This window comes from Phalacrocorax carbo, chromosome 1 (assembly GCF_963921805.1).
Source record: "Phalacrocorax carbo chromosome 1, bPhaCar2.1, whole genome shotgun sequence".
In the NCBI taxonomy this organism is placed as follows: Eukaryota; Metazoa; Chordata; class Aves; order Suliformes; family Phalacrocoracidae; genus Phalacrocorax; species Phalacrocorax carbo.
Genome location: NC_087513.1, coordinates 26,110,600 through 26,134,612, shown reverse-complemented (window position 1 = coordinate 26,134,612; position 24,013 = coordinate 26,110,600). Strand labels below are relative to the sequence as shown.

Sequence of the window (24,013 nt, the reverse complement as noted above, 5' to 3'; positions counted from 1 at the left end):
TAGGGCAATAGAGAACATAGTCTTCTGCTCGTTCAAAGTTCTGGCAAGCAATCTTCACTATATATTACAGATTACAGGAGTCCATGGATTAAATAAAAAATGAATAAGCAAACACATTACTATATCTAGGCACAAAATCAACCCAGAGGCTGCCAAACCAGTGAAAGTAAAAAGTTTGAAAAACAAGATATTTAAAGTTTTTCTGGTTTCTTTAAGATGTATTTTGAGTATGTGGTATGTTTTTTTATAGTGAGCACTCTACCCCATCAGCAAAGGAGGGATCTATTTTAGTTTTGGATTTCTTGTACCTTATGTATAGAAAATGAAGAAGTGCAACCCTGACTTAGTGGGAGTGACCCTGAATGAAAACACTGTAATTTCTGAGTAGTCAAGTAAGCAGGTACCCTTTGCCATTAAGGCTGATTACAGTAATTTTGCATATGATAGTAAAGAATTTTCGCTGAGGCTACCAGACTATTCCTGTATCTTCCACCTAAGTCCTTTCTCATACCCATGACACCAAATCGTTAATATAAAAGGCCAGTTCCCAGGTTCCTGTTATGAGGGTTCAGTCTACTGAGAATCCGAACATGTCATTCATTGCCCTAATGAAGGGCCATGAATATCACGCTACTCCCTTTGGAAACCAGAAAAAGCTTTGGGGAATAGCTGAGACTCATATCTTTCCAGATGCTTAGTTCCTGATTCCCAGTAAAAAGTATTTCTTCATTGAAAACTGGAGTCATGCACTGAGATCATCAGTAACCTCGTACCTTAATTTGTTGCTAGATCACAGAAGCTTTCTGGAACCTCTATAGAAAAAGTCACGTTTAGCACACTATGACGTTGCCTGTGATGCTACAAGGATCTTCATTCTTATGAACTGAATCTGGGTTTCCTGTTTAACAAAAGACTAGGAAACGACCTCAGTTTGTTCCATTACAATCTGTTTAGGACCATAAAACTTGAACTGTGGTATCTTTCAGGAAGATTTCATTGCCTCTGCGTCATCAAAAGAGAGATGACACGTACAAATTCTTTCACAGAATGAAATATAGAATGAGAAGGAATTGTTACAGAAAGGTTAAAACTGGAGGGAAAAAAAGGATGCAACAAAAGATGTCTCTCTGAAACCGACAGTTAATGGCTCTATGGTGTTTCACAGTCAGACAGGGGCTTTGAGCCAGTAAGAAGCTACTAGTTGGAAGCAATATCTCAGGCATTTGGTTACTGACTAGAATAATGACACAAGCAATATGATGTGTCATTTAGAAGACAGAACTCCATAATTTAGTTCTTGTGGAGAAAATCCTAGAACAGTTTTTATTAGAGTTTTCCAAAGTGCATAAATATTAAAAAAGACTGTCACCCACAAAAATGAAATGCTAGCCTTTTTCCAGCATGAATTTAGGAAGTTGTTTTCTGTCAAAACAAAATACTACAAATAAGAGAGACCAACAAATGTTTCCTGAATCTCTCAGGAGAAGGATAAAACCCTTTTGCTTCTTTTGCCAAGTCATGCCTATTTTCCTGTAAGCCTCACTCTTGGCCAAGGCTGTTCCCAGGACCTGGATGTGTGCAGGGTTAGCACAGAAGCTCCGTAGAGCTTCACAGGCAAAGGTGGGCTGTGACACCAGGAAGGAAGTGGAAGCACTAATTTTTGCTGTGAAGAAACGTCAGGACAGCTGTGAAATATTTTCCTTAAAGATCAAAAATAGCAAAGATCTAAAAATAAGGTTTCCTTCATCAGACACTCACAGTATACAATGGAAAACAAAATATACTCTGGCTAATTAAACCTAGGAGTAGTTTAAACTGAAATTCAGTGGTGATGATAGTAAAATTCAAGCATAGGTTCTGAGTGTCCTTGTGGTGTCTGCTGGCCAAGGACTAGCATAGCAAGCCTAACTATTTTCTTGTTGCCAGTGGATTATATTTAATTCTCTCAGCTATAGCAGTCACCTTTACATAAAGCAGAATACAATAATTAATAACTATAAGGCTTTGATTTTTCTCCTTAAATATCACAGAAAGAGATATCGTGTCTACTGGACAACAAATGCATTCTCAAAAGAGAGTGGGAAGAAAATCAGCTGCCACTGGTTGGGACTCTGTTCCAGTATGAGGCTCACTGGGACTGAACAGAGGTTTGGGAGCATTATCAGACCCATCTGACCTCACGTGCTGCGTGTCAACCTCACGTGCTGTGTGTCAACCTCACAGCTGGCTTCCACCTCAGGCTTCTCAGCAGCTCAGATGTTTTCAGCCCATTGCTGTGGCCTCTGTCCTGCTTTGGGACCAAACACAGCAGGCGTGGTTAGTTAACCAATCCTTTAATGTGCTCTGCTCAGTACATCAGAGAGGCACGAACACAACTCAGTCCAAATGGAGCTGGAAGAGAGGGAGTAAGTCACAGAGCAGATATTTATACAATGGATAAATAGTCCCGTAGAGTAAATGCCTCCCTCCATTTCACCCAGACAGCTAGATTGACCCTTTTTTGTCTAGAACCCAGATGTTGGTGTCTTCATGGGTCACTGCTGATGCTCACCATTTCCACAGTGAAATGGACAGCTTCAAAGTGAAATATTTCAGATGCTTTGTATGGAACTGGGTGGAAAACAGCAGGGCGTGATCGGTCATCAGCATTTTTCATGCACTCCTCCATCATTTTGTATGAGGTCACGTGCAGATTTGGCCTTGCTTCTCTGCCGGAGGAATCTCAACAGAATGTGTTTCTGGGGAGGATCAGGGGAAAATTTGGCTCGCAGAGCTGTTGTTAATGAGGCTTGAGAGGCCATTGTGCCTGAAAGAGGTATAGATGTGCTCGGGAGAATCCATCAGCCCCCAAAACCAGACTTGCTCCTTGAGTAAAGCAAAAAGAAAGATCTTGAATGCTTTTGATACCTCGTTAGTTTTAACAGTTTTGTCATTAGTTTATGTCTGCATCCTGGCCAGTGGAGTTTCATCAGGTGCTGAAGCAGTTTGCACCAGGAAAATGGCATTTTGCCGCCGAGGATGGAGCCAAGAACACTGTGTAAAACCCAGCACTTTTCATGTTTTATGAAACCAGATGAAATGGATTAAATCTACTGCTTTGTACTTTCACTTTCTTTCTGTTAAAAAATGACCCCTAAGCTCCCAGGAGACGGCACCCCTCTGTAAATGCCATCTGAGCTAAAGCACGGCCGTGCAGGAGCAAAGGGCTGGACATTCTGTGCAGTCAGAAAAACATGAACGGAAATGTATTCAACAGTTGTTTAGTTCTCACTAGCTGGCCAAACAGAAAGCCATTTCCCCTGATTCATCTGATAAATTATTTGAGTCGCCACCAACCCATTTCAGAGGGACTCGGGTCACCCTGGTAACATAGAAATCCACAGCTCTGTAGACCCTACAATCTTTATGCAGATTGCCAAGGGATCTGGACTCACAAAAGGATTATAGTGATCTGGGACAAAAAATCTTGCACAACTTTGTCACTTGCTGTCCAGACATACTTCTAGTTCTATGTACACATGAAAACCTGATTTTTTAATTACCTCATTCTTCACAAATGCTTATGGAGAGAGAGATTGGCCAGCAGTTATAAAGACCTTTATGGAACCTATTTTTTAATTCAGATTTATTTCCTAATTTAATGGCAATGAAATAATGGTCACAACATAAGAACTAGCAACCTTGGGATTTTGGTATCTTAATCAGTGGCTGCTTGCTGGATGAACATTAGATTGCATTCCTGGGAGATTATGCCTAACAGGAATGCAGTTTGGGTGATTGGTTCAAGGTGGCATCGTTTTGAAATAGTTGTAAGTTCTAAGGCACTAATTTAGAAAAATGAACCTGCAGTAACTGCATGAAAACAAATAACAGCCCTTGGCTTAGCTGTATCGAATTGATCGGAGGATATATTCATTTTCTACATGGATAATTCTTGGTCTTTTTTTAGTTCAGCCAGCTCCCTCATAGTCTCTCTGCCCAGTCTTTCAAGCCTTTGTTCATGTTATTCCTTCACTCACATTCAATTTTGTATGAGTTGTTTAATTCATTGTGAGCTTCGTTACATATGAACATAGTTTCTCATTGTTCAGTGACAATAAATATACAATATATTTTAAAAAGCTAATATGCTTCTGCATAAATATATGCATTAATAAATGAAGTCTCCTTTTTCAAGTGTCTGCTGTGATTGATGTAGCAGGAAAACCGACAGGCATCAGAGCTAACAAGTCAGCATATATTTGCTCTTTTAAAAATAAGGTAACCGCTTGGGCCCTTTCCAGCTGTCTCTGGATTTGCCGACGCCTGGGTCAAGGTACTCTGTCCTGCACCTGTGCAAGGTTCTGAAGTTTTGTCTCTCTTGAAGTTGCTTCATTGTTCACCACTGACGGTGTGTTCACTGGAATGAGACCTTTAGCATCTCACAGGACACCACCCCCACAATCACTAGGCTCATGACAACCATACCTTTCCCTTGCTTTCTCGTTAGGCCCATTGATGCTTGTTTATTCCATACAAATTGAACACGATAATCCCAGAGTTTTTACATATTTGGGGGGCCTATGAGGAGCATTCTTCTGCACTAAGTTAGTGAACCACATGGTAGTTATGTCAGTGTGATGCACTGGGGAGAGGGATGTTAATCACACTGTAGCTCCCGTCTTGGAGAAACATGACATATGACTGTTTTCATCTCAACATGGAGCTGGGCCAGGTTTGCATCAAGACCTGAGAGTGAGACATTCTCACAGGGCTCACAGCTGAGACACAGAATATATTTCTCCAGTGCTTGGGATCAGAGCAGGGTTTAAACCTTCCTGCAGGTCAGGACTGTCCTGAGTTTATTTTTTCCCATGGTAAATATACAGACAAGCTATTAAGTATTAATTTTTTTGATCAGATAAATTTTCCCTAATGAAGAATACAGAGTCTAATATACAAAGGCATTACAGAATCAACCAGCTGAGTATAATGGAACTACACATTTAGATTTCAAGGCTTAAGTGAATAAGATCTTGCATTTTAATTAGTATGTAACATAACAAGTTGGCCCACTAAAATACTATTTGTGAGCAATTTGCAGCTCAAGGTACGGGTATCAGGACCTGTTTTGTGGAGAACTGTCTCGGCATTTCTGTACACACAGCTGTGTGTCTTACTAGGTGCAGGAAGAAAGCATTCACATATGTCACTTCTTTTGCAGGTGGTGAAATCCAATCCTTCTGAAGAAAGTCCGCACATAACAATGACGTTATCAAGGCACTATACACTGGGGAAATATTTCAGCAGCCAAAGCAAGCCATCACAACTGGAGGACTATGCAAGAAATTCTCAGTCCCCATATCATGTCCGAGGTCCAATAAATCAAGTTTATTCTGAAATCCTTCTCAGCAGGCTCTGTGCAAGTAAGAGGGATCTTGTCAGCACATAGCCTCTCTTGGATATAGCACGGGGACTAGAGATGTGCCACTACCTGGGTGACAATTGAAGGACCATGGTGAATTCATTACATGCTTCCTTGGTTGGCTGCAGACACAACAAATGGAGTTTGGGATATGTGGCATTTTTCTTAAAACTTTATGAAATCAAGATATGCCCTGGCAACTCTGTTGTGTCAAAATGGAAAGTGGAAGGTTGCAAAGGAGAGAAGAGGGGAAGTTACTTGAACTGTTGCCAAAGGCTAGAACAGCTGTAGCTCAAGCAGCTGTGTATTAATGATAGTAAAGAAAGAAAAGAAAGAGAAATACATACACTTGAATGATTTGGAAAGGACTGCTTTAACTCTTCAGCACTATCTAGTTTTCTATTTGTAGAGATACTGTAATATTTGAATGTATTTAGAAACGGGCTACATTCCATTTTAAAGAGTTTTATTTTATGTGGATGGGTTCCCCTTCAATATCTATTTAGAAACTTGGTTTATACAATTGGAAAATGTCTATTAGCATTTTAGTGATTATGCCAAGTTTTGAACTCTAGTGTTTTTAGTGAAAACACGCCCCTTCTTTGTATCTTAGAACAGATGTCTACTCTATTTTCTGCATGTTCTAAAGTTAATATAGAGACAGAGTACTTAGACTTGAGACTGATTATAACTGTCTCAATGTAACATGTAAATATAGCAAACATGTTAACCTTATTTATGGTCCCGGTTTAGGAGAGTGGCCATATGCAGGAAGACTGCTTAGCTATGTGCTTCAGTGTCTACCTTGGCCTGTAAGCCAAGCAAGTATTCTCCCCGCATGGAAGTGCCATTTCTTCCATGATTTTTTATAAAATACTTGCCAATGTGTGAAGCCAGTACAACAAACACCAGAAAAATCCCCTTTGCAAGCACACGTAAGAACTGTGGGATCTGGTTTTTAATCTGAGTGTGTGATGTGATGGGAGCAGAATATACTGCCTGCATCTCATGGTTGGCAGGGACAAGACTTTCTCTGAACATCAGTTTCATGCTGTAGCCCAGCTACATCACCGATGTTTGCAGACCTGCTCTGGGTGAAACCCCAAGGGAGAGGATTTACCACAGCGGGGGGGGGCACTGTCTGCTGATCTCCTGCCACAGCATTGGCAGCACACTCATTCACAGTTGTGGTACCCTCATGGGAAACGAAGCATGGTCCAGGCTTAACACCTGGGTGATCCATTAATGGCACCCAATAAGACTGTTGTCCCTACAAATTACTCAGTTATGGATTTTTATGAATCCATCACGGAGAAGGCAATCAAGGCACCACTCTCTCCCACCATGCACTAGAGTCAGACCAGGAAAATACAAGTCTAACGAAGGATCTGCTGAGCTCTGTGGTGCGCTCCTTCCTTTGCAATTTTACATACAATCCTCAATTAGCTTCTACTGCCTTTAGGAAAGGAAAGCACAAGCAAATCAGGGAATAAAAAAATATAACACAGAACTAATCACCATCTTATTGGCCTTAGTAGCATACAGAAGGGCTGCGCTAAATAGAAATAGGGCTAGAAATTCATTACACCACATTTAGGATTTGCCAAAGATCCTTAAACTCAGCACAGTCTGTATCCCTAGCTAAAGTACTTTGAATTCTTGCTTCTTCAATAAGATATGTAGAGATATGATGGGAAATTGTCATGCAATATGGAGTTTGGCTTCCCTAGATGATAGAAGGATCCTCAAAAAGAGGTTCTGGCATATCTTAATTTAGGAGACCTTCCGCTATGTTAAAAAAAAGCTCCCAATATAGACAATGACATTGCATTTACTGAGACAGTGTGATTATCTCGGTTTCTGTATAATATGCTGCTGCTGTGCTTACAGTGAACGTCCCTGAATTTCTATGTAAGGTTTTCCCTGGCATGGAGCTTTACATGAAAGATGGGTCAGGAGCTGTACATAAACACTGAAAATGTTAGCATTTGGTTTTGAGCAATATGATTATATAAGGGATATAATTGTATGCAAATGATATAATATATAATCTTGGGTCTGGAACTCCAGGGCTGCACAACCTTAAAGCTGAAGGATTCAATATCATGTAATTAATATTATTAGATGCAAAATACAGCCAAGTGTCTTTGGTATTAAGATGATCAATGATAGGTGTATTACAATTCTGCTTCTGTTAAGATTTTTTTTTTTTGTAGCTTATTTAAATCCACATGCTGTTACTGTTATTGTTCTGTACACAGATGTTTTTAAGACGTGAACTGGGTTTTTACATTGAGTTTTTTTAATCAAAGCCTATTGCTGAAGCATCAGCTATCATGATGAAGAGGAAAGAGCTGACTTTGTTATACTCTAGCTGATATCAGCAAATGTGCAATTCATCACTTCTGGTTTCACCACAAAATGGTTTACATGTGCTGTACACCCAGATGTCTTAATGTTTTCCAAATCTTAATATTTTTCAAATGTATCAAGTGGAAATTTTCCTGTGTGTTTTCTTTTTTCTACGTGTCTACGTACATATATATGTATCTGTACAAAGTCATTGGTACAATTTGCAAATTGATCTTTATTTAAACGAGTTCCTTGAATAAGTTTTTTCCAACACTATGTATGATCCATGTAATCTTAGGAATAAACAAAGGGAATGCAGACTCAAATAGGTACCAAGGTACAGTTTTCATTATTTAAGTTTAAAATATATCTAACATCTCTAGGTATGTGAATGAAGAGAGCTGAGATTGACATGGAAGCATCACTTGCTCATACACATTAAAATTTACGGATTAAGACAACAAATGAATTACCATGTTTGAATTCCAGTGAGAACATATGTGTTTCTATCAATGGTTTGCTCTAGAATTATCACATCTGCTGTGACATTTTGCTTGAATAAGCATTAAAGTGATTCTAATATATTAAGACTGATTCATAATGTAGGATCTTTCCTCCCATATATTTACCTTAGACCCATTACTTAGCATTAAAATAGCAAGGGACCTCATTGTCACGGTGAGTTTCACCTCCTAATACTGATATGAGTGGCCCTGGAATTGGTGGTAGGATTGAAATAATCAGGCTGGGGAACAAGTACACTGAGAAGTGGTGTTTCCTCCTCAACATCTGCCCAGCAGCACGTGGAGTTTAGGGTGGAACCAGGGTATACTTTAAGCTACAGGTAGACAGACTGGAACTGTGCTGCAAAACAATAAATACTCTGACATGCAGAGCAGTAATCTCAGCTGTTATTGCATCCTTTTAAACTTTAGCTGAAGCTGCAATATGATGTACCAGTGTCCAATGAGTTATAACTCCTCATCTCCTGTGTAACTCCCTAGATGTTGAACAGCGATTTAGGTTTGAGCATTGCAGGGTAGATGGCCACCATGATCAAGTCCATCCCAGTGAGTATCTTTGCAATAACTGACTATAATAAAACAGATTTCACTATTCATAGGGAAACGCCTTGACAAGTCAGCTCTGTCATCAGAGATGCTGTATTTCAAATACAGCAAGGAGCTGAAAGAATGGACTATGAATACTATTTTTATGCTTAATATTAATTTGAAAATGTTAATCTTTAGAGCAATCTCTTTCACACTGTTGAATAGAAGGCCTTTATTTTTCTCTTCTGTGACATATTAAAGGGACATCAAAGTCAATTTATTTGCTTACTGGGTGGGGTAGTGGGGCAGCCAATTACCTCAAAGTTGAAATAACCACTAATAATTATGTTTCTGTTGCTATGCTGAGCCAAAGAGAATGCTTTGAAGATGCAGATATGTGTGATATTAAGTTGACTGCAGTCCAGGGATCTTTCAGATTACTTTTTTAGAGTAAAGCAATTTTTTAGAGGTACAGTGAGGTATTTGGCATAGAGTCAAACTGCTAAACAAGCCTCTGTAGGCTCACATGAAAAATATAGTCTTACCTTTTTGTTTGCCTGCTAGCCTTGTATCTGGCTTGTTTTACCTCACTGTTATGACTATCTGTACCTGCTCTACTCCACATCAACCTTTCTTTCAGATGACCGGAGAAGTTTCCATTTCATCATAGAAGCAACTTCTAGAAATCTGATAGATGATTATTGCAAGTTTGGGCTGAATCTTCAAAATATCAATGTTGTTATCTTAAAGTTTTTGTCAATTCCAACAGCAAAAGATCTACTGATTACAGCTCGGGTAGAGCAAACCTCTTCTCTAGGGCAGTGATTTTCCCTGATGAATTTAAAACAGCTGTGTTGTGGTAAGTACTTAGTGTGCACTAACACTTAGCTCTTCATGAATCTTGCCTTTACCAAGCCAAACCATCGTTCAAACCCCACTGCCATCTTTACCTGTGTAAATCTTCATGTACCACTAGGTTTGCTTTATTAATCACAACTCAGAGTCAGGCCACCACCTCAGTGTGTGGCAACTAACAAGACACAGCCTTCAGGTTATATAGGTTTCCCTGATAATTATGTCACTGTCAAAGTCCATCGTAAGTTTCCACTGTGTTCTCAGTTCTTCATTTTTCTGGTCAGTTAAAAGTTCTTATTTTTCCACCTTCAGCAAGTTCTTGTCGTCATCATCTCAGTTCTGCTTCTGATCATGAGCCTTATTGGTCCATTGTTGGTCCTTTGATCTTCTTCTTAGAATGTCAGCTCGATGTCTCATTTATGTTTCCTAATTTCTTAGAAGTTAACTTTTCAACCCTTATATTTATCTACTTATCCATCTACATACCTTACCTATATTTAGTTAACAGAGATGTTACAATCAGCACTTAATCTTCATGTCTAACTATAGTTCTCTGTATTTATTCTTTATATTGATTAGCTCTGATGGTGATTAATCCAGCCATGGCTGGGGCTATGCAGGGACAGAATGACCAGTACTCTGCATGGACCGAAAAGAATAGTTATACACCCGTGATCACACAACTGGTATAACAATATTGAATACATTAATTTTTCTATTTCTTATTCTAAATACCTATTCTAAGTATCTAAGTCTAATATGGCTTAACACTTCAAAACACCAGAATAGTCAGCGTATAATGCAGACATATGTATGTACTGGTGCTGGTACATATCCTGCAGTATTTACTGGTACCTTCACACTATTCCTTGAATGGAAAAGTCCTGACTACACAGTAAAAAGATGCTATGCATTTTAACCTTACTCGCCTGTGGTTTGGTGGTACTAACAATAGCGTTACATGTGTCAGCCTAGGCCAGTACCTAGAGCCAAGTGTCCTAGAAAACTACCTAAGACGTTAACTTGAATGGGCAAGATGGGCCCATAGCAACACAGCGGGGGCTCCTGCAGCACCAGTTTCTATTGCAGTGACTTCTCCCTTTTCTAGGTTCATTCATCCGGCTGCTTGGCCAGCTCCTTGGCAGCTGTGGGCAGCCCTTCCTGCAATCCCTCAAACATGTTCAACAGCCTTGGCAAGGTACACCATGTTAACTGGTCCTTAACTGAAGATAAAATGTATGTTTGAATGAAATCTGGACTGAGGTCTCTGTGAAACACAGCACCTACTCAGCATCTCTTTTATTTCTTCTAGTATTGAACTGCTTTAATTAGGAGCAGCATTCAGTCCCTCTCAGCTGAGTCTCAGGTAATGGGGTCTTTTCTCAAATTTTGACAAGCTTTTTTCCCACTGCTTGCTTGCATGAAATAAAGGGAGGGATCTTCTCTGCATGTTCCTGCCTAATAGAGCGAGATGAGCTGCATTCACACACAGTCACTGCGCTAGGCATTTCCTTCATATACCTCATTACGGGGACAAAATTCCCATGGCAGATGGTGTTTTCAACACTGTGATTTTTTCATCTGTCTTGAGCAGTGACAGGCAACGCAGTTAAAACAGCCAGTGCCTGGTTTGGTGTCTGCCAGCACTGCCTGCCCTGGTCCTGCTCTCAGGATATTAGGCAGATCCTGGTTGAAGACTGCAGAACTAAAATCCTTGACTGATGTCTCAGGATGCCTTTTGGCAAAGTCAGGGCAGTTACGAAGAGCTCACTACACATCAAGTGGGCAAAATTAAAGTTGTCAGGAGCCCTTTAAAGTCAGTAAATTCTGTGGGATATTGCCAGGGTTTGAAGACCAGATCTGCATTTGGCAGAGTTTCTCACTTGCCCTCTTCCTAAATGTCTTTTATATTTTCTTTTGTACTTGTCATTATCAACTTCCATATTTCTGCTATGATTCTCTGGGATTAAGGAGCTTAAAGTAATATTTCTGCTCTGCCTGATAACGGCTGTGCAGCCTCCCCAGATGGTAGTCAAATTGTCTTATAGATCAGAGAAGTTTTATTATTTCTGCAGGGTTTTCTTCCTTCACTTCTACATGCCAGCTCCAAAGATTCTGTATATTTACAGTTAATCATCAATGGCTTTAGTTATAATAGTTTTAATGCCTCCAACGTATTCAAAGAAACCTGCTGATCCCTTTTTATCCTAATAGGACAGAAAATACTTTAAACCTTCAAAACCTGACCTTGCAAGTCATTAGACAATGCAACACCCAGCATGATCTAGCCCACAACTGGCTTCCGTTAAAATAGAGAATCACAGTCACATCTTCATATACAGTAATGTGATGTTGTCTCCTACTAAAGTTTTTACTGGAGTGATTACAATTTTGAGCATGATTTGTGTGGACTGATAGGGTTTTTTTTCATCTTAGGGCCTTTGTTGTGCTCTCTTTACAGCAAATGGTATCTATTAGCTACTGTAAAATCTTGTTTCAACATCCTTTGTGGACTGTGTCCTGCCCAGTTTTTATAAAATACATATATACAAGGGGGCTTACTGCTGATGATAAAAGGTTAAATAGAATCATTAAAGTTGGAAAAGACCTCCAAGATTATCAAGTCCAACTGTCAAATCAAACAGGTCTTACTGCTCTACCCATTACTGGTCATTAAATTCCACATTGCTTCATTTCTGTGCAGTAACAAGTAGTCAGGTTCTAGTAACCCCATGATGCTGTCTGCTTGGCTCCTCAGTCTTTAGAACAGTTCAGTGCTGAAGCCCTGATGGAGCTGTCAAAACAGCACACCTTCAGCTATGAAATGCATACAACAGAGCCTGCAGAGATACTCAAAACACAGCTTGGAAGTCAAGGATGACAACTTCTAGAGACTATCTATATTCAGGCACCAGAACCTGGATTTCTCCTTAACTCTAGATATTTAACTGAGGCATTTTAATTATAAGTGTGGTCACACTATGCTTCTTTGTACTCATTACAGAAAGCCCAAGATCTGAATTATTCTCTGGAGGTGTCTTTTACTTCTACAATATTGCTTACTCTACAGGGAACCTAAAGTAACTCTCAGAATTGTCTGATAGGTGCCTAAAGTTTTGAGAGATGAATGTCATCTCTACAGAGGAGCGGTTGTGGGATTCATTGTGCGGGTAGAAGACATTTTGACATCCCCACTCTGCTCATTTAGACCAGGAAATTGATCACAAGCCCACCACCACCAGGACAAGCTCCCCAGCATGTCCTAGGGTGGTACATTCTCAACATCTGCTTCTGGGGCTGCTTGCTTGTTTAACAGTGTGCTGGCTCAGAGGGAAGCCAGCCCTGCGGGTAACCTGGCGAGTAGAACATCTGATGGTACTATGCAGTAAAAGGATCTAATAGGTGATGGAAACCCAAGCCAAAAAAACATGGTCACATACCCAATTTTGGCTCTGTGAAGAATTTAACTGCTCTGAGCATCTCTCCATGCCTTATGCACACAAGCACACCCCCGACATTACTGCCCTGTTATTTTGTGGTTTATAGCTGTTCATGCAATTGCTCTCTAACCCAGTTCACTCAAAACAATATAGGCTGGAAGAGACCTCTATGAATTAAAGTGTGTAAACTAACCTTGGCAATTTCAGATTATTTGGGCTGGGCAGCTGTTAGATAGCAGCTATGCCAGTAGGTGAATGGTAGCGCCCCTGAAGACATAGAGGGGAAAGGCAAATGATGAGCTGGAAGTAGGATGGACAATCTCTCCACAAGTTAGCTACAGAAAGAAACAGCATCTTTCCCCACTGAAGTCCTGTTGATGGACTTGTCCTGCAGCTCCAGGTGTTTGAATGCCTGGCTTCAAAACAATATCCTTAAATTAATATGAATAAATACCCGCTATAAATACAGGTCTGTAAATGAGATGAAAAGTGTCAAAATCAGGAACATCTAAATGTTCAGTAACTATATCTAACTGTGACTAGGGAGTCCCTAGGGACTATAACGAGTCTATAAAACAAGTTAACACCTGCTCCTCACACTTTCCTTAATTAAAATTCAGTAGAGATGCAAGTCATTTTAATGAGTGATCTGTGGCTCCACAGGAGCCAGTCTGGAGTGGAGGCTGTCTCAACAGCACCGCACAGTTTGTGCAAGGCAATTACCACACTTTGCATTGGGCACACTGTCTTCAGTGCTGCCCCAACCCTGGCAATCGGGTTTTTTCCTAGGGTCTGAGGGACAGAATATCAACCATATAGTCATTATTTTTCCCCCAAGTTCACAGTTGTTTCTAGTTTGGGCTGATACCCTCCAGAAAAAGTTGTGTTTTGACTGTGGGAAGGTCAATTCAGGTACGCTGACCTGCCTGAAAGGTATCATTGCTCAAATAACAGAACCACCGTCACAAAACTACGCAGTATGGTCCTGCAGCTACTGGGAGAGAGTCGGTACAGTTAGCACCCCCCAGGCAAAGTGAGTGAGGACTGTACACCAGCCAAGGCTAGCACTTGCACATCTAGCAAGACTTTTCTTGTCCTGAAGAGGTGCTTCCTGCTGTGACCTTACTTCAGTTTCTCCCATTTGGGAATGTAAGACCTAGCCTTGCTGTCTCCACCATAATCAGGGCTCTGCCTTGTTCTGGGGCCTGGGGAAGCTGGGATGATCCTGCCCCTTTCCATTGTCCTGGCCACACATTTTCTGGGACATTTGTAAGTGAAAACACCACACCAAATATTTGTTGCCTGGTTCAAGGTTGTCACTGCCTCTGCTGAGCAAAGGCTTTCTACACAGAGTGTAGAAGATCCAGGTAAGGAAAACTGACAGGAACAAAAGTCGTTTGGCACATGTAAGTAATTTGACAGTAATTCAGCCACAGACAATTTGCTGAAGTGAAAGTTCAATTGTTAATGTCCAAGTGGCAGGTCACTTCAATATAAAATGAAAGAAAAATCAAGGCTTGATTTACAAGGGCTCTGGTAAAAATGTTAGGACACACCACCAGTAGATTTTTCCCTATATGTCTTGAAATCTTTCACCAAGTAATACTGAGGAGCCAAGCCTTATTTATATTTTTAGTTTCAGATGGAATATTTGGAGGTTTGTTCTCACCACACAACATGAATGGCAGTGCAATCTATACTTAATAGACAGAAGTCTAAGGTCTAATCCTGGCTTGTTCATGCATGATACCTTATTACTTTTGAAGGAAAAGAAGTGCTCAGTATCTTTCCAGGTTATTGTTGACAGCTTTAGAGACAACTACTATGAAAACATCTAAGCAAATGCCCTGTCATGGCCACATTTTCAATTGCTATTAATGGACCTGTTTCCTGGATCCATAAACACTTTATAGCTATCTAGCCGAGAATGTAGATAATGCTGTTTGGTATTAATGTCTAGCAGGTAGTTCCAACATGTGGACCAGCTACCTGCGTCCTTTTCCTCATGTCTAGACTCCTTCATTCAACTGTTGACATTTTAATTTGAAAGGATCTCCCAAAAGGGCTTCCAGATGGCCAGAAAACAGCAAACCTCTGAAGCCCAAAGTTCTTCGGATTTGTTCATGCTTTACTTGGATGCACACATGCTCTGTATGAACATGACTGCATGCAAGCAATTCACGGGCTCTCCTGGCTCATCTTGATGAATCCTGAAAACAAACAATTCCTGATATATTACAAAAGCATTCCCAGCCTTTTACTTTCCCTGCCTTTTACTGAATATTCCTTTGCAAAATCTTTCAGCCTTTCTGTTCCACTTCCATCATTTTGTCTTTGTTCTCATGGGATTCCATGCTTTCCATCTCCCCTTCCCTCTGCCTGTGAACAGACAGGTGATTGAGCTCATTTTTATGGTCTCCATACACCACCTTATCCTGCTGACTGGTGTTCAGTTCTCAGCTGGTGAAGCTGTGGTCTCCATCAGCTCTCTTTTGGTGGACAAGTGGTGAAGGTTTTGTGAGCAAGCCGGTGTGCCTGGGTGCAGCAGCCACTTTCATAAGGGTCACAGACTATCTTGCCAGGGAACAGAAGGGGCAAGTTGCACAGCTGTTTCCTCAGAAGGTGTAGAGCCGCCTTACAACAACCTCCACATCTCAGCAAGCCTCTGGACTCAGCACACCTCTCCTGATCTAAGACTCATTCTATTTACAACTGGGGTCCACGGCGTGACCAAAATCTGTTAGAAGCAAAAGCCGTGAGAAGATGAAAATCAAAGTAAGGTGGGAATGCATTTCAGTTTTCCATGTTCTCTTACAAGAGCCATCTCTTCCTTCATCTACCTTGTTTTGTTTGCTAGCACATGAATTTCATCAACTCTCTGTTTTCATAGAAATGTGTCCTACCCACCCCTTTATCTGTATAGGGTGATGTATATGCCTGTATAGGTTAAATTACTTGGTGTATTTCCACAGCCACGTCCTCCTTTTCTATTGGTCCTAATACAGTGACAGCGTACTAAAGGAAGGAAAATTTTGTGTTCGTGAGGTGGAGACCCCTGATCTAAATAGGTGGAGTTGTATTCCTGTAGCATAGCAGATTCGGGATTTTGGTGAGTATATTGCACCAGCTCTCACACTCACACATGTGTAAGTGGTCTCAGGAGTCTTACTGTAAACCAGTCTTACTTTATAATACATCACCTCGCATACAGCTTTAAGTGTCTTAAAACTTAGTCCTATAAAAAAGTCATTTCCATAGCTCCTGGCCACTTTCTGAAACTCACAGATTCTGCAGTTAGGGAGTACTTCTACATCTGATTTTTTTTTTTAAACCAGTTTGCTTATTTTTGTAAGGCGGGTAAATTTAAAGTTAATATACAGACCCTCTATAGCCACAAATAATACAATGAAACTTTGTCCTCCAATATTGCTGCAGGGTTTTGATCCAGTAGACACTTACTGTTGAGTTTATATGACATAAATATGGTCTGATATAGTTTGATTCAGCAGACATTTATTTTTCTGTTTTATTTATACTGCACAGATGATAGTGCCATTTATTCCTTGAATGTAGTGACAGATATAAAATAGAGACCATATGGAATATTTGCAGTCTCTGGGTTTTTTTATAACCAGATCTGAGAATATGTTCCTCTCCATTTTGAATACATATGATTCACCGAACATTTTGTATTTAGGCTTCCCTTCTAACTATGCTGCGTTAGTTTTTGCCATTGCTGGTTCTATAATAGTACACATCATCTATACTGGTAAAGATAAATGAAAATTATTTACTCTCTCTCCTCCAGATTCAGTTTATACTTTTGTTTTGGCCTTGTCAGTATGTTTTTACCTCTCAGTTTCTACATTTACCAGAAGGAGAACATCAATGGAGACATTATTGTTGGCAATGCTAACAACAGCATTTTCATTCTCAAATGTAAAAATAAAAATAATATATCAGTGCTTCAAAACCATGGTAATACAAAATTTGTGACAGCTACAATAAACCAAAATATATTGAGTTCTCTTTCACATATTTTTGCACCTGAATCGCACACTTAAGCTTTCCCTACAATCATGAATCCATTAAATTGTGCTTCAAAACACAAGCCAAATATCACCAAGTCAGTCTGCAAATCTTTCCTATTGAATCGCCTATATTATTGGCCAGCATACTACGGTATTCTGGATAGCCTGAGGGTTAGACAGACAAGTGCACTGAGATACTGGATTTGCATGTTACCAAGTCAACTTTCTGAGAATAAAAATAGAAAGCCCCTATCACTTTCCTCCTGTTTGCTCCAAGAGATATTAAAGAAGTGTAACAGGCCTTGGAAAACACAAGATGAGATGAAGATAGCAACAATAATTTCCAGAAAACAGGCTCATTTTCCCTTCTTTTTTTGGTGCTGGACCAGGCCTGTTTTATATCATCATGATGTTTGCCCATGAATGAATGGACTGTCTTGGGACCCTGGCAGATAACATCCCCCAGGGTGCGGCTGACGAGGGTGTATGTTCCATTAAAACACAGATAATGGGATGTCTGACGCTGGAAATCAATTCTGAGTAATCATATATAGCTTACACTCATTTCATTATCCAAACATATTTCCTAATCACTTCTGTAGAAATACCCATAGATATAAAAACTTCAGCAGCAGTAAAGCAGCACCTGTTAGGCTCTCACACAGAGAAGTGCCGAGCACAGCTGGGGCAGAGTGATGAGAGAGAGTAAATTCTACCACAACCGCTGAGGATACTTAGGAAATGAAATAGATTAATATTTACCCATATGAGAAATTAAAAGACTTGATGGTCCTGCCTGTTGTCTCTCACTACCTAAAAGGGTAGGAAAATTTTGAATCACAAGATAATTGAATTTTCTAAGCAATAATGAGAGTTGAAAGCATTTGCAGTGAGCATATTGAAACTATACAAAAATGCTTAATTCTAGACAGAATAAGTCATTAACTTGGTGTTGAGGCTGTAAATAAATTTTTCATTGAAGACAGAAACTTAATACTGTGTGTGCTATTAAAAACAGATATTTATGGCACCTCAGCACTTAATTTTACAGCCATGTTTGTGAGCTCTTTTACGCTTCTTCTGGGGAATCTTTCACATACCGCAGGAACTGCAACCGGCAAGAGATCCCAGCCCTCCGGGCAGCAGCCGTGCCTCTGCAGGACAGGCGAGGAGAGGCAGGAGTGACAACTTGCCCGACTCCACTGTCGGGGTCAGGATTAGCCACCACACTTTGAAGGGACTGAGACTCTTCCTTCAGACCTGCTGGTGTTTATGGAGTCCTAGCGTCACCCGGACCCTCCAGGGCAACAACAGACCACGTACCTCCCACTTGCCTCTCCCAGCAAAGACTGTCTGTTCTAGCTCCTGAACTGGACTGGGGTGGAGGGTGACTTGCCCTACTCTCTGGGATGAATCCCAAGGCACGTTTACTACTGTCCATGCTGTGCTAAGGGATACTCCCCTCTGCTCACATGAGTAGGGGAAATTGTAGATGCTCAAGCTCCACACTGACCCCATTTTCACTGGCAGTCACTGGACATTTTTGCAGCTGTTCAACCACTCAAACATCTCAAAAGACAAGAGTCAAAGTAAGTTTTCAAATAAATAATTACTAGAACAATAAGAAACATCCCCAAACAACCTAAACTCTTTCCTTTCATCTCCACCAGCGTTCAGTTTCACATGATTTTGGTCTATGCTATTACAAGGTTGCTGAGATGTCAAACCCCAGCTACTTTGATAACTCACCAGTTTAGCAGAGAGTTCAATTAGTTGGGGACAGCCTAAACCCTGTAGGTTTTGGCATCTTGCCTGCGGCTACACACATTTAAAAGCACAACCACCCTGCCTCATGCAACAGTGTATAAATATCGCAGCTGCAGGGATGTAACATGGTAAGATTTCCAAAGCTGAAAGACTCTCTGTGACAATGGTGCTAAAAGGTTTAAGTGGGTTCAAATACTCCAGTGCCAGGCCCAGCCAAAAAAAACATGTTAGAAAGAGGGAAGGAGGGATCACTAAGGAGAGGAAGTAAGAAGGTGGCTCAGGAAACTGGTAACGTGTAACACTGGTTTTGTAAGATTTAGTAAGATTCAAGGGGGCATTAGGTGCTTATCAGTTAACCCAATCAAAAATTTTCTAAGTGTTATAAAACCTGATACTTCAAGGCAACCTGCAATCATTTGACACTAAAATGAACCTTTATGAAGGGACAGATTACCTTCTTACTAGGGAGTTTCTTGCACCTTTGTTTTTAACATCTGCAGTGCTCATTATTTGTGAAAAGATATAATTTTACATGGGCCTTGGATTACTCAGGGCGCAGCTGTACGATTTTTTTATTTTTATTTTATGTTATTTTTATCAATCAAAAAAGTGCTAAGTAGGAATGGGGCAACACATGAAGTGAGGATTAGGGTGTCTAAAGGAAAAATGCTGAGGCAGAAAAGATTAAATTAATGCACTGAAACAGGTAAGATCACTGAAATTGGGAGAAAGGGTGGATAATGAATTATTTGAATCCCATGCATGGGATTTTTAAAATGTTGTCATATAACTTGGAAGACTGTGAACTGGAAAAATTAGGCCTTTCATTCTTTCCTATCACCACATCGCAGGTAGCAGGTAGCTACAAGCATCCTGTGGCTGTCAACACAACACCATTCCATCCCATTTCTTCCTGAGCTTCCTCCTTTTGAAAGTGGCCTTGTAGGTAAATTCACACATATGAAGCAAGTAGTCTGATGGCTGGACCAGGTGCTTTATGGATTAAGCACGCATCTGTACCTCAATGAATGAGAATATAATAAATTGAGTGCCAGCTTTATGTTATGGCAGCTACAGAGTAGATGCTTCCATTTCTGTCAATATTCTTACTCAAAGGACAAGTAACTTGTTAGAAAATGAATTAGCAATGAAAAACTGAGCCTCTAATCATGGTTTTGATGATGATGTGCCATTTGATCCAGCAAATTAAATATCTTTCTGAATCTCAGTTCTCTCATCACAGAATGGCAATAGTTCTGTACATGTGAATCATGTTGCTATTACGAGATACAGCAAAATTGTTGCTCTAAGAGAGTTGTGCGGAAAGTGTTAACACAGATTAGTAGCTGGGGCAGGAATATGAACTGAGTTGCGCTGCTTTTAGGGGAGCAGCTCCCCCTCCTTTCTTTACCTGTTGTATACTTAACATACAACAACCTGCTTGGGAGCTGCTTCTGTGCACACAACGCATGTGCACGCACACACACGCACACGTGCGCACACACATGGAATATCTTACGCTGCTTATCTCAGGAACCTCTGTATAAAGCTTCCACATGCAGCAACAAAGCAGTGGTGTTACACCCTCAAGGGAGTCTGATTTAAAAACTAAATAAGGAAGACTTCCAGACTTTCCCTCTCCACTAAATTACTTGGGTTCTTCTACAAAACTGAGCTACTTTTTCTCACCAAACTCCATAATTACCTCCTAGAAGTCCTGCAACACCAGCCAGTCCACCAATCCTCCTCTGATCTCATACACTTTATGAACAAAACAAAAAATAAGAAGTTTAAATAACGCTGCTTTAAGTATGATGAAAAACATTAAACAAATTTTATGTCAGTGAAAGATACCGGTTTTCGTACTCAAACATCTCCTAGAGCATTTCCTGTCCTCCTCAAAACCACCACGGAAATTCGTTGATGGCATAAAGGTGCACTGTTATCAAATACAATTTTACTAGTAATTTTAATTTTTAGTAGTAATTAGGCAGTGGGTGAAATCAGAATTTAAAAGGTTTTTTTTTTTCCACATCTTTCACACCCCTCTCAGTTACACTTTGAAGCATTACCAGCATTCCCTTGACACATTTTGCTTAATGTTGGTATGCCAAAAACATCTTTCTGGAGTAACTCTAGAAAATACCTACATTTAGACTGTCCATGTCAGGGAACAGTGTTTGCCAGCAGCGCTTCAAAAGAAAGCAGTATCTACTTCCAGTATCCTCCAAAATATGAGCAGATATCAAGCGCTCGTGTAAATATCTGTAAGTCCAGGATGCTGCTTTCAGACTTGCGACCACAGGGAACATCAGACCCCAGAGTCAGTCTGAGTCCCCTCGTCCTCAGCCCTGACTTTCTGGCGGTGCATCACCCATAGATGTAGATTTCCAGGATTTCCAGATTGCTCAGTAATTCTTTTAGCAACTGTCACTGGAGTTATGGGCTCCAGAAAATTTACTTGGGGGCTAAACTAGCTTTCTTCTGGATTTTTGGTAAGGAACAGAAGGGATTGTGAGACATCTGCTCTTTCCTTGCCTTCCACGTTCTACTTCTCCATTTTTTACATATCCATGAACATAGAGAATGCAGTTCTGTATACTGATTTGTGCAGCTGTTATAAAGATAATATTAAGGGGTAGCTTTGGAATCATTACACGTTTGTGAGGCCTGTTTGTGAGGTCTCCATCTGCCACCATGCTGTTACTGGATGCACTTTAATTGCTGTCCCAGTCATTTGTGAACTCAGCATGCCAGGTCTAAATTAGCAACGAATGTCTGTACTTTCAGGCGATACAAATTAAAATGAAAAATAGCACTGAGAACAGCAATAATACTAAACCTTTGGACAAGAGGCAGATGGAGATCTCGGGGGACGGGAGAAGGGGCATCTCTTTTCCCCTCTAAATTTTCTTCTATCAGTCTGAGCTTATGGAGGGCCAGAGACTTGTCTGCTGAGATGCCAACTCATAGAGATGCTGCAGTGTAAGGGGGCACTGTACCAAGAGTGTAAGGACCCCTGCCCTGAAGTCTGGGGTCTCACTGCACATCTCTCCTCATGTCCTTTCTTGCTGAGGGTACGGTACTTTCACAGCCCCCACGGTGTGAGAGCTTTGCTCAGGCAACACTACTTTGCCCGGGAGCGGGATGCAAGCATGGGTTGCCTCCAGCCCTCTCCCCGCTGCCGGAGCAAGGTGGCTCACTTGTGAAGCAGCACTGTGAAGCCACGGAGGAAGGGAGTGGAAGCAGAGGAAAGAGGCATGGGATGGCTGGGCTGAGTCAGGCCTCCCAAGGCACAAGCCTGGCTTGCAGATGCTGCAGTATCATGCTATCAATTTCCAGAAACCCTGGCAGCATGCAGAGCTGTGCATGGACAACTGCGATACTGCTGTGCTATCAGGGTATTGCCCCAGACTATGTGGCTGATAAGTGAGCACATAGCAATTCACAGCTGCTGACAGTGACCTTTACACTTACTTCAAGGCTCTGCTGCACATGATCTCTGAAAACAGCCTGGGTGCTTTTCTCAGAAGAGTTCATGGCAAACAACACATACAGACCTTGATGACCACACCTAATACTGCCATGGGTCCAGTTTCTTCAATGCAGGCTCAGCACATTCCCAGCTCCCGGGGCTGATGGGCATCACTGTGCAGTCAAGCACTGAGACGGATTGCAAGCACATTTGTTGCATTAGAAGTGTAGAATTTGTGCTTGGTCACCAAACCTGATAAAGCCCATAGCTGAAGGGCTAATCTGATTTAGAGAAAATGGGAGATTTTTCTGTTTGGAAGGCACATTTATCTCTGCTCAGTTTTTCAAGATAAGGGGATAATGATCCTGTTGGTCAGTAGGGCCCATATGTATAGGTGGGATAATACAGTCTACTGTGGTGTATTGATTTTTTCATATATCTGCTGGACATCAGAACTTCCAGGAGAGGGAAAATGATTTGAACCAATCTTTCAGAAGTAGTGACTTGTTTAAGAAAAGTTAAGAGTGTTTAACTTTGTATGTACCTGCATCTAGTAAATAAGATGGCAGGCCTTGATTATAGTGAGAGTACTAGCCACTAACTTTGTAAAGAGATAATTGGTCTATCTCTGAAGCATATTATCTGTCAAGTGATCTGCTTATTCACACAGATTCTGCAAAACTAAGTATTCTTCTTTATCTACCAGTGAATTAAAAAAAAAATCCATACCTGTAACTGATCTGTCAAGATCATATTAATCATCATTAAACAGTAAATCAGTAAATGTCCAGTCAGGAAATACTGCTCAGCTTAGACACATTTCCTTCTTTTTTTCTTTTACCAACAATATATTGCCTTCTCTAAAACAGAAGAACTATGGAGATTTTAGTATGAATAGCCACAGATAGCTCCACCTTGTCCAGAGAAGGTAAGATAAGCCGTAAGTCAAATTTATCTTCCCTGATTCATGCTAAATTTTGACCACTGAAGCTTGGCAGTTGACCTTGGTTTGGATTCTGGTTCGTTGTCTCTGCATCACACTCATGAGGTCAATGCTCTGCAGGCATAGAGGGTTCTGAAGCACCAGTGAATTAGAATTACAGAATTTAGAAATGTTTGGAAAATTTCAATACATTTTGGTAGATCAGCAGGGTACTTCCAAATATTGTGTCCCTTTGCAGGTTTGCAAAGTAATTTGGTTGCCCTTCCCTTCCTAGCAGCTAACCGACTTGCGTGCACGCATATAGCTCTAGACTATAGAGATACTCCTGTATAGAAATACTCCCATATGTGCTGCTTTTGCCCAGGGAGGAGAATATTGCTGGAGGGAGTAAAGGAGAGAGATGGTGCAAAAGGCAGAGGGATCTGAGAGACAGGAGAAGGGAAGAGGCTGGGGGACCTGGGGGGGGAACAGCCAGAGAGGAGGTGCAGGGGCTGTGGGCAATGGGGGAGCAGTTGTAAGGGAAACAGATGGGAAAAGAGGCAGATGGGGGATTAGGACACAAATACATAGTAATCCAAACTTCTTTAAATCAGATGGTCATGGAAAAATGTGGTTTGCTTCCAGTCGCTGCTAGAGATTTGAGTCCCTTACAATTTATATTAATTCTGGTTTTAGTGTCAGCCCTCCAAGCTGC

The 24,013-nt window shown here is 40.8% G+C and overlaps 1 protein-coding gene across 5 annotated transcripts in view; it reads left to right on the top strand.

Moving 5' to 3' along the window:
• CPED1 (cadherin like and PC-esterase domain containing 1) overlaps window positions 1-8,086 on the top strand; it is a 155,625-nt gene extending 147,539 nt beyond the window's left edge. For 4 of the 5 annotated variants that reach the window (XM_064446700.1, XM_064446691.1, XM_064446677.1 and 1 more), the window contains one exon: window positions 5,204-8,086. In XM_064446700.1, coding sequence (XP_064302770.1) covers window positions 5,204-5,431 — 228 coding nt within the window. In that variant the 3' untranslated portion in view covers window positions 5,432-8,086. The other variant, XM_064446710.1, reaches the window with a different exon arrangement.
• The last annotated feature ends 15,927 nt before the right edge of the window (window positions 8,087-24,013 follow it).